Here is a 15,230-nt window from a genome sequence, read left to right as displayed (position 1 = left end):
CTGTCAGTGCTGGGGCACCATACCTGCAGCAGAAGCAATCAGTGCTGACTTCCAGTTGGTTGAACCTTGGTCACTAGTGATCATTTTGACCCAAGGTTTTTATATATTAGGATATTTTAAAATTTAGACATAATTTTAATTATATTCATTTTATTTTTATTTTGTTTTGTTTTGTTAGAAATGAGTAAATACAGGGGGAATGACTCAGATTTATGGTGAGTATTTCTCCCTGAAATGGAAGTTTCACTCACTAAAACAAATTAAATCAGGACAAATTTTAGAACACTAGAACAGAAACAGTGGAATAGTTAGTTCTCCAAAGGAAATAGCCTATAATTTGAAATAAAGAGGGGAATTTAATATTTTTATTTTATTTTTTAATCTTCACCCAAGGGATATTTTTCAATTGATTTTTTTTTTTTTTTGAGAGAGAGAGAGAGAAAGAGAGGGAGGAAGGCAGTAGGAAAGACACAGAGAGAGAAAAATCCATAAATATGAGAGAGACACATTGACTTGTTGCCTTCTGCAGAGGGACTGGGATTGAGCCCGCAACTCCAGGCTCAGGGTGATATGCAGCCTTTGGGACTAACTAGATAGTGGTGCCCTTACATGGAATCGAACCCAGGCCCCTTCAGTCTGTGGGCCAGTGCTCTATCCAGTGAGCCAAACCATCTAGGGCAAGAGTTTGAGATTTTAAATACAAGAAAATAATATAAAATAATGAACTAGAAACAAAAAAAAAGTGCCTCTAAGAGAAAATATACTAAAACTGTGTTTATTTGACATCAGACATGAAAAATTAAAGAAAAATTAAAAATCCACTCAGTCGATTAACTAATGCCAAGTATCCATATGTAAAGCACTCCTGTATAATTTTTTTATTTATTGGTTTATGTACAACACAGTTTAAGGGAGAGAAATGGAATATATTATAGGAAGATTTTGCTCCTCACTCTTCACTCTTTGCATTATTCAATGCAAAGCTTAATATAACCTAGTTGTATCCTCAAATTGCTTATAGCCTACAAAAGGAAATAGGACATATGCATAATAACCTATTCAAAAAAGTTTTAAAAGTAACTAAAGGAGCTTACAAGGAAAATGCAATAAAGAGACCCGAGGTAAGGTCATTGCAAATGGTTGTATAGGCGGTGCCTGCATCATAGCTCTAGATATTGGTCTAGGATCACATGTGTCAAACACAAGGCCCGCGGGCCAAATCCGTCCCGCCAGGCCTTGCAATGTGGCCCGCACCGTGCTGTCATCACTGCACTCCGCTGCGTTTCCATCACAATGACAGTTTATGACTGTTCAGTAAACCATTCGGCCCGCGATTTAGGCTGGATTTTAGATTTTGGCCCCTTCTCTGATTGAGTTCGACACCCCTAGTCTAGGTGGAATCCCTTAGAATTGTACCATGCAAACCCATAGACGGTTGCTTTATTTGAAGGGAGAGAAAAATCAGCAATCGGAGAAGGGCTTCATTGTACAGGTAATGGAGGTAAGCATTGGTACTGAGTTAGATGTTAAATTTTCTTAGCACTAGGTGAGGAGTAATCTGGATGTTGCAAATGGTACAAACTAATTCCAAGAGACCAAAAGTATAGGCTGTGTTCCAGAGTCAGTTTGTCCAATTGGGCTCTAGGAGAGGTCACACATAAACCATTAAAGGAAAGAAGAAAGTGTGGGGATCAGTTTAAAAAACTCCAAGCATTGGGCCTTCCACACTGTTGAGTAACATCAGTTGTTGGAGGGCTCAAAAGAGATGTGAGTGATACAATCAAAGCAGAGTTTTAGGAAAGGAATCCGAGGTAGTGAGGCCAGATAACACTAGTGGTGAACTGGAGTCCGGAGGTCCAGTTAGGAGGCCCATCTTCTAAACAGATGTGAGAGAACCATGACCTGGACTAGGGTTGGGGCCATGGAAACAGGAAAGCCTGGGCCATTTTGGAGACATTTCAGTAAAGGAACCAAGAATTCCTAGTTACTGATGGGATGCGCGTCTTAAGATTACAGGGAGGACTTCGGGGCGATATGGAGCCTTTGGGACTAATCAGATAGTGGTGTCGTGAAAAGAAAATAGAAGGAGCTAACTGTGGCCAAATATGTGAGACTAGAATACAGAGAACAGTCAGGGCTGCATTTGGGAGTCATCTACAAAGAATTTTAATTGAGACCTTGGTAGGAGGACTGCATAGTCACCCAGAAGGCCCTGGGTGGTTGACAGTAAATAGCATGAGTTTATAGACACTGGTTTAGCAATGCTTATTGACTTCCCCCAGCATGGTAAGAGCAGAAAGCAGTTCTTATTATAATGAGGCTGGTAGAGAGAAACCCAATCTGGAAGTTTCCTATAGATCTAAGCCAGATTCTAGAATTGGAATACAGATGGGCATGAGTGAAGCAAGCAGGGCCATTGAGCAAACAGGACCCAGGAATGTGTGGTTACCAAGTGGCAAGAATAGGACTCTTCACCAGGTATTTCCTGAGAATTTCTGAGGCTTTGGAGTTTATGTTTTGAGCTCTCTGTCTATAGACACATTGTAAAGCTGAGGATTAGAAGGGATTAGACTTGGGCTCAAGCCTTGACTCTGAAAATTTAACTAGCTGTAAGTTCCTGAATGAGTCAGTTGTCTTTTAAGCACTAGTTTTTCACATATAACAAGGGGATAATAATACTCACCCTGCTTATTTCATGAGGTTGTGGTAAAAAGCCAGATTATTATTATAAAAATTGTAGTTTTATTCTCTGGGAAAACAGTTGCCAGCTTTCAAGTCTCTTTTCTTTGCTAAATAACTCAGGGACAGAATAAGAAATAGATTTGTAATCTTGCTTTTCTATATTTAAATTTATAATTTTAAATTATTCATAGCTTTATATATGTATATATATTCAGATATATAGATATAGTTATAGATATTCACGTAGATATACATGTAGATATAGATATAGATATTTTTGCTCTTCCCTCTTGCTTTTTTTTAACTAAACTTTGTTTTTAAAATATCTGCAGTGTATTTTAGATTTCTGAAGTTTTCTCTTAATGCCTCTTAATTTTCCTTCAGGATTTAATTCTGCATTCCTAAACACAGGTTCTCTAGTTCCTAAATTTCTCTGTTTGATAAATTGTCATATAATATGGTTTTTAGTATACTGCATTTAGGAAGACTGGAAAAATACTGCACTTCTTATTACTTGTACTATTGAATTTCATACATAGCTTAAAACCAGTGATCTGATTCTGGGATTGATAAATAAATACGGAGATAAGGGGAAAAGTAGTGATTAGAGAAGAAAAGGAATGCACATTTATTTAGGGTTGTGGTAGACAATACTGTCTATAATAAAAATAAATAAACAAAGAAGTACAAATATTTCACTCAAAAGTTGCAAAATCTGAAAGCTAAGTCCAAAGCTTAGTGGTCTAACACCAGCGCAGAAGAACTAAAACAAAGCCTGGCTTTCATGCTTGGACAAGTACAGTAAGCTGTGCCCAGGCAAATGAACCTCCCAGAGGTTTTGTCAGGATGTGGTGCCAGGATTTCTGTCTTTCTGCTTTCTGTTTGACAGGGTTGAGTGAGATCTTGCTGCTGCTATTTCCTCCGTTGGGAGAAGCCATTGCTAGAACCTGGCAGTAACAGCCTCCTTGTGCAGATGCTGGCACTGCACAAGGAGGCTGTTACTGCCTGGGCCTCTGCCCAGCTTCTCCACTTGTCCCAGCTATCTCTTTCATGCTACTCCATCTCTTTAAACATTGCCTTTGTCCGTCATGCCCTCTCCCCTCACCACCTATCTGCTACCTTTCCATAGCCTTGTTTGAGAAATTCAAGGCTATATACGTTAAGTATCCTCTTACCACAAATAATAGAGATAATGTATGGGATGCTTTGGGTATGAAAGCCACAGGATATTCATTCATCCTTTCTTACGTGCAAGAAATAATTATTGAGTATTATTTTACGTCAGGCACTGTTTTAGGTATTGAAATATGGCAGTAAGTAAAAAAGATAGACAACGCTTCGTATATTCAATAGGAGCAGACAAGCAATAAACAATAAAGTCACTTCAGATAATGTTCAATGTTACCAGGGAGAGCATAGAGAGTGACTGATCACTGCATCTAGGAAAACAATTGTCAAGTCATTTTAGTCTGTGTAAGTGAAACATACATTATAACCTGAAACTAATTCTCTAATTACATGAGTTCATACATTGAGAATGAAAAGGAGGCACAAAGCAGATACACCATAACCTCTCTTTTTGTCTTTCCTCTCTAGGTTGGTAACAGTTCATGTTTGCTTCATAAATGAAGCCGCTTTAAACAAATTCATATTCTGTCTGGAGTGACAGACCGCGTCTTTTCCTGTTCTTGCTACCCATGACTCTATATGGATGATTCAGAAATTGCAACAAAGTGTTTTAACTGTGAAACTGGCACTGAATTAATCATCTATAAAGAAGAACTTGCATGGAGCAGGACTCTATTTTAAGGACCTGGGGGACTTGTGTCATCTTAGAACCTGCAACTGATGTTGGGAGAGAAAGCACGTGTCCCAGACTGCACGCCCGCTTTGCATGCCTCCAGAAATGTCTAGTTGCTGAAAAGCCACATAGTTTATTTTTAGTTACAACCTGCAGTTTGTAGTTACCTGGGTTCCTTCAAGTAGCGTTCAAGCTGGATAGTTGCGGTAATAATTTTTCTCAAAGGGAGCTAGAAGAATTTTAAAGACAAAAACTCAATAGCATCAGCCACTGCACATATTCAAAGCGGTGGAGGAAAAGTGATCGGAGCAGGTATCATGTCAGCTTCTTAGCCGCTAATGATTTGGGTCTGATCTCGGTCTCTTCCGATATAAACCGTGCTCACCCACATTGCACGAGACAAAGGGGCATGGTTGGCTGGTACCGAATGGGAACAGTGACGCCTTTGCAGGGGGAGACTCTCCCAAAGAGTCATCGCACGAAGAAGCTATGGACACTGAGCAGCAGGGCAGCCGCCAAGGAAGATGTTTGTCACCCCTGGTGAGGACGGCCTTTTCCCTTGACCACTGGCGGGTGTATAAATCATGCTTGCAAAATATATTACAAAATGTTTATATTCTAAAACTATTACAGAGTTAAGAGAAATTGCTGAATGTATGAAGGTCCTGTTTTCGATTTCCACCATGGGAGAGAGTAAAAATAAATTATGATATTTAGTATGTAAGGTTAGAAAACCACAACACCCACATGCTGAGATGGGTGTTGAAACTAGGTTACTTGGCTTTTATAAGAATGCAAGGAATCAGGAAACTCTACTTATTTATAGTATAATCACCATTATCTGTTTTAAAGGATCCATTTATTTAAAATCAGGCACTCTATATCCATTAAGGTTTATGAATTAAATAAAAAGAGAGTTTTATGTAGTTATGCATGTCAGTTTGCTATTTAAAATGTATGACAGCATTTGTCATATTAAAAGTGAATTTGGCAGGAATTCCCAAGGTGGACATTGCGCTTTTAAACTAGAACTTGTGAGACATCATGTGAAGTTTCCTTGCCAATGTTTTTTATTTTTATTTTTATTTTATGGTCAAAGAAACATCTGACCAAAGTGAAAAAATGATTTCTGATGACTTATCTTGAAGGAGGTTCTCTTACTATATCATGAACATGCACATAAAGGAATCCAAAGCCTGCCATTATAACTTACTTCTTATACCAACATTAATGACATGAACTCCCACCACCAGATGACCGTCTTCAATGTAGTGATACAAAAGGGCATGAAAAACTGCTACTTTCCTTTGATTTTTAAAGTCTAAGAATTTCTAGTGTAGTTGGATTTTAGCTTATGTTCAAAGAAAATCCAAATACAACTTCAGTATGTGGCCTTTGATCTTTTTTTTGAACCAAAGAGCCCAAATGATTTATACAATCCCTCTCTTCTTTAATCCCTCTCTTCTTTAAAGTTCTGTGGTTCCTCAAACACTAGTCATTTTTTCCCCCTAAAATACAAGCCAGTGTTTGGGAAGCTGCATTACCTTATTGAGGCCCTCAGATATCCCATTGTAATAGAAATCAATTAGTAATAGAACCAGATATCAGTTTAATTGCTGAAAGGACCTGTCTCAGGCATGTGACAGTGATTGTTTTGAGGAAAATAGACATAGGTGAGTATGACTTGTGTGAGTAGGTCATAAGTAGATGGAGAAAACTGATAATAGTTCGACTATTTCACCAATGGTTTCAGTTTTCTTAGGCACCTAAGTTGCTGTTTTATGAGCTTGAGAGTACAATAAGTGTTCTTTTGTTCTCAGCCAGTAGCTGGGTTTTAACACTCAAGGTCAGGGTCCAAATCGATAGAGTTTAAGAAACAAATTCAGCAACTTATGATATCTGGCATAGTTGCGAGGGAAGCTATATTCTGCCTAATTAAATGTATTGATTCATTGAGAGGTACATGGATTACCAATTTTTAAAACACTGAAATTTCATAAAATTTATGAACAATAGAAAAATGCTGAACATTATTTTTAGATGCTAGCTGCTTGGGCATTAACTGTGTCATATCTGCTTTAAGGTAAGAAAAAATATATATTATCTATATTTTTGCTTTGTCTTTTCTGGTATATGTTTGAATAGTCTTCTTTATAAATCAGTGGTTTCAAAATTGCCTTTTAAAATTATCTCAGAAGTCTACTGATTCTAAATTATACCTAAAGCTTTGCATCATTTTGGTAGAACCCAAGTTTATAAAGAATTGGCTTGCCCAGACAGAGTGGCCTGGTGGTTTATGAACCAGGAGGTCATGGTTCATTCTGGGTCAGGGCACATGCCCAGGTTGCAGGCTCAATCCCCAGTGTGGGGTGTGCAGGAGGCAGCCTATCGATGATTCTCTCTCATCATTGATATTTCTATCTCTGTCTCCCTTTCCTTTCCTCTCTGAAATCAATTTTTTTTTTAAGAAAGAAACTGGCTCTGTGATAAACTGTTCCTGCCCAGTGATATCAAATTTTTGTATTATTATCAAAGGTGCTCACCACACTGCCACTTTTTAGAGTCAGAGACAAATTGTTTTAAAATACAATAATAGAATAAGTAGCCTATCCTTTTTAGAAAGGATTAAGCATGTGAAAAATGAAAATGTATGAAAAAGCATGTGTCCATAATGAAGTGTTTGTTTTTAGTAACAAACACCTTTCATTGAGCATTAAAATACTTTGGAGAAATTTTGTGGCATATTTTGGAACACTAATTCAATTAAAGTTAAATTAACAAAAAAAAAAAAATTATTCCGAATTCATGGATATTTCTTGTTTTTCTGAAGCTAGGTTTTGGTTTCAACATATAATTCCAATATAGGCTTTTAGCCATCCCATATCTATGTGTTTTTTTTAACTAAAAATTATTTTTCCAAAAGGTAGTTTGGCATAATGGGATAAATGTTGGGAAAAACTGTAAGAAATCTCTGCTATTAACTGAAACAGGTCAATCACCTCCCTCACTGGGTCTCAGTTTTGTAATTATCTATATGACGAACTCAGATGGCTCACATTAAGTGAGAAGCCTATTGATATATGACTGACAATGAAGATAAAATAGAGCTGAAACTGTCGCATGAAAAATATCCAACTCTGATCTCCGTGAATAAGCAATTTGACCATTGCTGTTCTTGTTTGTAATGTAAATAGGGTCCATTAGTAAAAGTGAAATTCAGTCTCATGTACAGTGTATAACCATGTACACAGAGATGGCATTTGCTTTGCTTAAACGAATGTTTTTGGATTGCTTCTGAAGAATGAACAGCATTACTGCATTTTAGTCAGGAAGAGATACACTATAAGATGTGTGTAACATTTGAAAATGTACCAAATTAAGCATTTAAATTTCCTCATTTTCTTAAAAGTTAACAGCAGAAAATGTAGGATGCTCATAGTTTTTTGAATGCCAAAAGGTAATTTAGACTCGATTTGGAAAGAGGAAATTCATAAATTTCATTTTAAATTGGGAAGTGGGAAAATAATTTTTAAAATAAGCTAGCTTGTCTTTGAAACAATATTATTTTTAAATTGGCATTAAAATATAAGCATTCAGATGGAAATTCTAATTAGTTCATATATAGTATCAGCATACACATGTGAGGTGTTGCTGCTTTCCATGAACAAGCCTGGAAATGCCCTTGTTAGTAATTCTGTTTCCTAACAAGCTATTGTTTTAGAAATAATACATATTAAAATGGCATTCATGATCCTAAAATGTTCACTAAGCATTATAAACTGACAACTGCCATCTCCAACTACATCCTTATGATTTTGTTTAAATAAAATTAAGATAACTGTTTAAACTAAAAACCATAGTATTTTCAGTTACTTGATTTCTGAGCTGTAACACTCACTAAAAAACATTTTCCAATCAAAATATCTTATTCTTCTGTGTTCTAAGGGTTAATGTGTGATTATAGTGTCCCACTTGGCACAATTTTTTAAAATCAGTAGATGTGAAAAGTATTCAGACATGTAGATGGATGCACAGATATATTGCTAGTTCAGTCTGATTGGAGTTTGCATATTGTAATGTAAATGTATGTCAACACTATTCTAAATAGTTTTATTATGACTGAAGTTTAATTAAATAAAAAAGGTTGTAAAATGTGATGTGTATGTGTATATACTGTATGTGTACTTTTTAAAATAGGTATATGTCCTGACCTTTTTTATACAGGTTTGAATTTGAAATTACATTATATATACATATACTTTATTGTTCTAAATAAAGAATTTTATGCACTCTCATAAATTTGCCCTGTCATTTGCTATTTTAAGGTTACCTCATACATTAACAGCATGGTTCAGTATTTAAGCTAAAATCAAAATTTTCTATGGAAACTTTGTCAGTAATTTAGATTTTAGTGTAATATGGACAGAAGAGAATAAGAAATCATTTTAATTCAATAATTATTTATTGGTCACTAAAATAGGTAAATTAATCAGGAAAGATAAAGTTGAATTAACACACTGTTTGATCTCAAGAAATTTCTAACTTAATTGGAGAGAAGATATGAAAACCATTGTAGATATAAAGCCACATTGAAGTAACTACCTAAGTGTAAATGTGAGGTTCAATTAATATGCTCAGGAAAGAGAAATGGTCATAGAAGAGAGAAGATCATATAGAAGTTGGTGTCTAGGCTAACACAAGGATGAAACAGATTTTCATAGAGAAGGAGAATTATGCCCACTATTCTTGAGAGCAGGAACTTCTAAAATTTCTCAACTTATTTCCTGAAATCAAACCAATGTGTTCTAAGCCTATCCTATCTAATAAAAGGCTAATATGCAAATTGTCTCCTCAGGAGTTCAACCAGGACACTGGGAGTTTGATCGCCAGCTATGAGGTATGCTGACCACCAGGAGGTGGCACAGAACATGGCCGGTGACCAGAGGTGGGGGGGGGAGGGCGCTGAGGGAGCAAGAGATGGAGTAGGCAGGGAGGCCAGGAGGTGAGGAACCTGATCACTGGCCAGGCTACAGACCCTATCCATGCACAAATTTCATGCATCAGCCTCTAGTAGAGCATAATGAAACTTATAGAGAGATGAGACCAGAGCCTTGAATGCCATAACGAGGGAAGACATTTTTCTTAGGGGCAATGGGAAGCTGGTATATGTTTCTAAGGGAAATGGCAAGGTCAAACATCATTATGCTTATGTGATTTAGACAATAAGTGATCATCCTGCTTTATCTCAGGCTGGTATTTGACTTTTTTTTTGGGGGGGGGGGGTTATTTTTATTTTTATTATTTTTATTTATTTATTTTTTAATATATTTTATTGATTTTTGTTTGCCCCCATCCCTCCCATACATACCCTCCCTCCCCAGAGTTTTATGTCCATTGGTTGTACTTATATGCATGTATATAAGTCCTTCGGTTGATCTATTATCTCCCCCAGATCTCCCTCCCCTCCCCACTGTAATTTGACAGTCTGCTTGTTGCTTAACTGCCTCTATATCTATCTTTTGGTTCATCAGTTTATAATGTTCTTTATTATCCATAAATGAGTGAGGTCATGTGGTGTTTCTCTTTCATTGATTGGCTTATTTCACTCAGCATGATGTTCTCCAATTCCATCCAGGTTGCTGCAAATGATGAGAATTCCTTCTTTTTTATGGCAGCATAGTATTCTATTGTGTAGATGTACCATAGTTTTTGGATCCAATCATCTGCTGATGGGCACCTAGGCTGTTTCCAAATTCTGGCTATTGTAGATCGTGCTGCTATGAACATAGGGGTGCATATATTCTTTCTGATTGGTGTTTCTAGTTTCTTGGGATATATTCCTAGGAGTGGGTTACTGGGTCAAATGGGAGTACCATTTTCAGTTTTTTGAGGAAACTCCACACTGTTCTCCACAGTGGTTGCACCAGTCTGCATTCCCACCAGATGTGCACGAGGGTTCCTTTTTCTCCACAACCTCGCCAACACTTGTCGTTTGTTGATTTGTTGATGTTGGCCATTCTGACAGGTGTGAGATGGTACCGCATTGTTGTTTTGATTTGCATCTCTCAGATAATTAGTGACTTTGAGCATGTTTTCATGTGCCTTTTGGCCTACCTTCTGTCTTCTTTTAAAAATATTCTATTTAGGTTCATTGCCCATTTCTTAATTGGATCATTCATCTTCCTTTTATTTAGTTCTATAAGCTGTCTGTAGATGTTGGAGATTAAACCTTTATCAGTGGTATTATTTGCAAATACGTTCTCCCACACCATGGGCTTTCTTGTTGTTTTGTTGATGGTTTCTTTTGCTGTAAAAAAAGCTTTTTATTTTGATGTAGACCCATTTGTTTAATTTTCTCTTTAGCTTCCATTGCCCTAGGGGCAGTATCAGTGAAGAAGTTCTTTTGGCACATGTCTGAGATTTTGCTGCCTGTGGATGATTCTAGTATTTTTATGGATTCCCATCTGATGTTTAAGTCCTGTATCCATTTTGAGTTTATTTTTGTGTATGGTGTAAGTTGGTGATCTAGTTTCATTCTTTTGCATGTGTCTGTCCAATTTTCCCAACACCATTTATTGAAGACACTGTCTTGACTCCATTGTATATTTGTGCCTCCTTTGTCAAATATTAATTGAGTATAGTGATTTGGGTTGATATCTGGGTTCTTGATTCTATTCCATTGATCTTTATGTCCGTTCTTGTGCCACTACCAGGCTGTTTTGAGAACAGTGGCTTTGTAATACAGTTTGAAGTCTGGTATTGAGATCCCTCCTACTTTACTCTTCTTTCTTAGGATTGCTGTGGCTATTTGGGGTCTTTTATTGTTCCAAATGAACTTTTGGAGAGTTCTTTCTAGGTCGGTGAAATATGTCATTGGTATTTTAATGGGGAGTGCATTGAACCTATAGATTGCTTTAGGAAGTATGGACATTTTGATGATGTTGATCCTAAGAATCCATGAACATGGTATGTTCTTCCATCTCCTTACATCTTCCTCTATCTCTTTTTTCAGTGTCGTGTAGTTTTCTGCATATAGGTCCTTTACTTCCTTAGTTAAATTTATTCCTAGGTATCTTAATTTTTTTGGTGCGATGGTAAATGTAATTGCTTTTTAGTCTCTGTTTCTGTAGTTTCACTGTTGGTGTATAGAAATGCCATGGATTTCTTGGCATTAATTTTGTATCCTGCTATATTGCCAAATTCATTTATTAAGTCAATTAATTTTTTAATGGAGTCTTTTGGGTTTTTTATGTACGATATCATGTCCTCTGCAAATAAGGATAACTTTACTTCTTCTTTTCCAATTTGGATGCCTTTTATTTCCTCCTCTTGTCTAATTGCAATGGCTAGTACTTCCAGTACTATGTCAAACAGGAGTGGCGAGAGTGGGCATCCCTGTCTTGTTCCTGTTCTTAGAGGGAATGGTTTTAGTTTTTGCTCATTGAGTATAATGTTGGCTGTGGGTTTATCATATATAGATTTTATTATGTTGAGGTATGATCCTTGTACTCCCACTTTGTTGAGAGTTTTTAGCAGGAAAGGGTGTTGGATTTTATCAAATGCTTTCTCTGCATCAATTGATATGACTATATGATTTTTATCTTTCAATTTGTTTATGTGATGTATCACGTTTATTGATTTGCGGATATTGTACCATCCTTGCATTCCTGGAATAAATCCTACTTGGTCATGGTGTATGATCTTTGTGATGTTCTTCTGGAGTCAATTTGCTAGAATTTTGTTGAGGATTTTGGCATCTATGTTCATGAGGAATATTGGCCTGTAATTCTCTTTCATTGAGTTGTCATTATCTGATTTTGGTATTAGGGAGATGCTGGCTTCATCGAAGGAGTTTGCAAATGTTCCTTCCTCTTGGATTTTTTTGAATAGTCTGAGGAGGTTGGTTTGAGTTCTTCCTTGAATGTTTGGTAAAACTCTCCTGTGAAGCCATCTGGCCCTGGGCTTTTGTTTGCTGGAAGCTTTTTGATGACTATTTCAATTTCTTCCCAAGTCACTGGTCTATAGAGATTTTTAGATTCTTCCTGATTGAGTTTTGGAAGGTTGTATTTTTCTAGGAATATGTCCATTTCCTCCAGATTGTTCAGTTTGTTGGAATAGAGTGGTTCGTAGTATTTTGTAACAATCCGTTGCATTTTGGTGGAGTCTGTTGTTAGTTCAGCTCTTTCATTTCTGATTTTGTTTATTTGGGTCCTCTCTCTTTGTTTCTTGGTTAGCCTGGCTAGAGGTTCATCTATCTTGTTTATTCTTTCAAAGAACCAGCTCTTGGTTTTGTCAATCTTATGTATTGTTTCTTTGGTCTATATGCCATTTATCTGTGCTCTGATTTTTGTTATTTCCTTCATTCTTCTTACACTGGGCTTTTCTTGTTGCTCTTTTCTAACTCTTTAGTTGTAGAGCTAGATCATCTATTACCATTTTTTTAGTTTTTTGCAATAGGCTTGTAAGGATATGAACTTCCCTCTCAAAACTGCTTTTGCTGTGTCCCATAGATTTTGGATTGTTGTGTTTTCATTGTCATTTGTTTCCAGGATGTTTTTAATTTCTTCCATGATTTCTCTGGTAACCCAGTCCTTGTTTAATAGCATGCTGTTTAGTCTCCATGTGCTTGATTTCTTTGGATTATTTTTATTGTAGTTAATGTTTAGTTTTATGCCATTATGATCTGAGAAGATGCTTGATATGATTTCTATCTTCTTGAATTTGAAGAGACTTTGCCTATGTCCCAAAATGTGGTTTATCTTTGAGAATGTCCCATGTGCACTTGAGAAGAATGGATATTCCGTGGCTTTGGGGTGGAATGTTCTGAAGATGTCAATTAATTCCATCTGGTCTAGTGAGTCATTTAGGATTGATATTTATTTGCAGATTTTTTGTTTAGATGATTTGTCAAAGGGTGACAGTGGGTATCAAAATTTCCTACTATGATTGTATTGTTATTAATCTCTCCCTTAATGTCCTCCAGCAGGTGTTTTTTTTTTTATGTATTTGGGTGCTCCTGTATTGGGTGCATATATATTTACCAGGGTTATTTCTTCTTGTTTGATTGCTCCCTTTAGTATTATGAAGTGGCCTTCATTATCTCTTGTTATGTCCTTCACTCTGAGATCTATTTTGTCAGATATAAGTATTGCTACCCAGCTTTTTTTTCATTTCCATTTGCCTGGAAAACTTTTTTCTATCCCTTCACCCTCAGTCTGTGTGCATTTTTTTTTCTGAGGTGGATTTCTTGTAGACAACAGATGTATGGGTCTTGTTTTCTTATCCAATCTGTTACCCTATGTCTTTTGATTGGAGCATTTAATCCATTTACATTTAAGGTTATTATTGATAGGTACTCATTTGAAGCCATTTTTATTCTATACCCATGTTCCTTCTTCACTTCCTATTTCTTTATTTTTACAGTAGACCCTTTAGCATTTCTTGCATTGCTGGTTTGGTGGAGATAAATTCCTTCAGTCTTTTTTTTGTCTATGAAGCTCTTGATTTCCCCTTCAATTTTGATTGATAAGCCTTGCTAGGTACAGTATTCTTGGATTCAGACCCTTCCTTTGCATGACTTTGTATATTTCATCCCATTCCCATCTGGCCTGATAAGTTTCTGTTGAGAAATCAGTTGCTAGTCTGATGGGGGTTCCTTTGTATGTAACTTTCTGTCTCTCTCTGGCTGCTTTTAAGATTCTTACTTTGTCTTTGTTGTTTGCCAATTTAATTATAATGTGCCTTGGCGTCTGTCTTCTGGGATTCATTTTGCTTGGCACTCTGCGAGCATCTTGGATTTGTGTGGGTTTTTTCTTCTCTATCTCAGGAAAGTTTTCTGTCATTATTTCTTGAAATATTTTTCCATGTCTACCTCAGTTTCCTTTCCTTCTGGAACCCCTATTATTTGAATATTATTTTGTTTTGTATTGTCCCAAACCTCCCATAGACTCTCCTCCTGCTTTTTAATCTTTTTTTCTAGAAGCTGCTCTAATTGGGTATTTTTTTTCCATCTTGTCTTCTAGCTCACTGATGTGGTCCTCTGCTTCATCTAGCCTACTCTTGATGCTTTCTACTGAGTTCTTCATGGTAGCAATGTCATTTTTCATTTCTTCTTGGTTCTTCTTCAATTCCTCTTGGTTCTTCTTCAATTCCTGATGGTTCTTCTTCAATTCTTTATGGATCTTACTCATTTCTTCTTGGTTATTTTCAAATTTCTCTTTCATTCTTTTTAGCCATCCTATGATCATTATTCTGAATTCTTGCTCTGATAGGCTGCTTGCCTCTGATTCGTTTTATTTCCTTTTATGGTGATGCCTGCTTTTCTTTCATTGGCAGGCTTTTTTGTCTCCTCATGGTCTCTCTTTTCAGGATGTCTGGTTATGTGGTGTTCCTTCTCCTGCGTTTATTTAAAGGTACAAAATACAACACTACCAGGTACAACACAAGAGGCACTTAAAAGGAATGTATTTACTATATTAATAACCTCTAATAAAGGTGACCACTAGAGAAAGGCAAATTAGGGGATAGGAGAGAAGGAAGAAAGGTAAAAATAAAATAAAGAAACATTAAAAAAATAAATAAAATTAGTAAATAAAAAAAAAGAGGGATGAAGAGATAGAAAAAGAAGAAGAAAAAAAGTAATGAGAAAATGAAGTTGGAAAACAGGGAAAAGAAAAGAGAGAGAGAGAGAGAAAAAGAGAGAGAGAGAGAGAGAGAGAGAGAGAGAGAGAGAGAGAGAGAGAGAGAA

At 36.4% G+C, this 15,230-nt stretch overlaps 1 protein-coding gene across 8 annotated transcripts in view; it reads left to right on the top strand.

Annotated features, from left to right (window-relative positions):
- Nucleotides 1–8,778, top strand: part of KITLG (KIT ligand) — an 89,343-nt gene extending 80,565 nt beyond the window's left edge. For all 8 annotated transcript variants that reach the window (XM_045588326.1, XM_045588327.1, XM_045588324.1 and 5 more), the window contains one exon: nucleotides 4,279–8,778. In XM_045588326.1, the coding sequence (XP_045444282.1) occupies nucleotides 4,279–4,348 (70 nt within the window). In that variant the 3' untranslated portion in view covers nucleotides 4,349–8,778. The remainder of the gene's footprint in view (nucleotides 1–4,278) is intronic.
- Nucleotides 8,779–15,230: the final 6,452 nt, after the last annotated feature.

This window comes from Pipistrellus kuhlii, unplaced genomic scaffold (genome assembly GCF_014108245.1).
Source record: "Pipistrellus kuhlii isolate mPipKuh1 unplaced genomic scaffold, mPipKuh1.p scaffold_m20_p_3, whole genome shotgun sequence".
NCBI classification, from domain to species: domain Eukaryota; kingdom Metazoa; phylum Chordata; class Mammalia; order Chiroptera; family Vespertilionidae; genus Pipistrellus; species Pipistrellus kuhlii.
The sequence above is the reverse complement of the archived record's forward strand: the minus strand, read 5'-3'. Positions and strand labels throughout refer to the sequence as shown.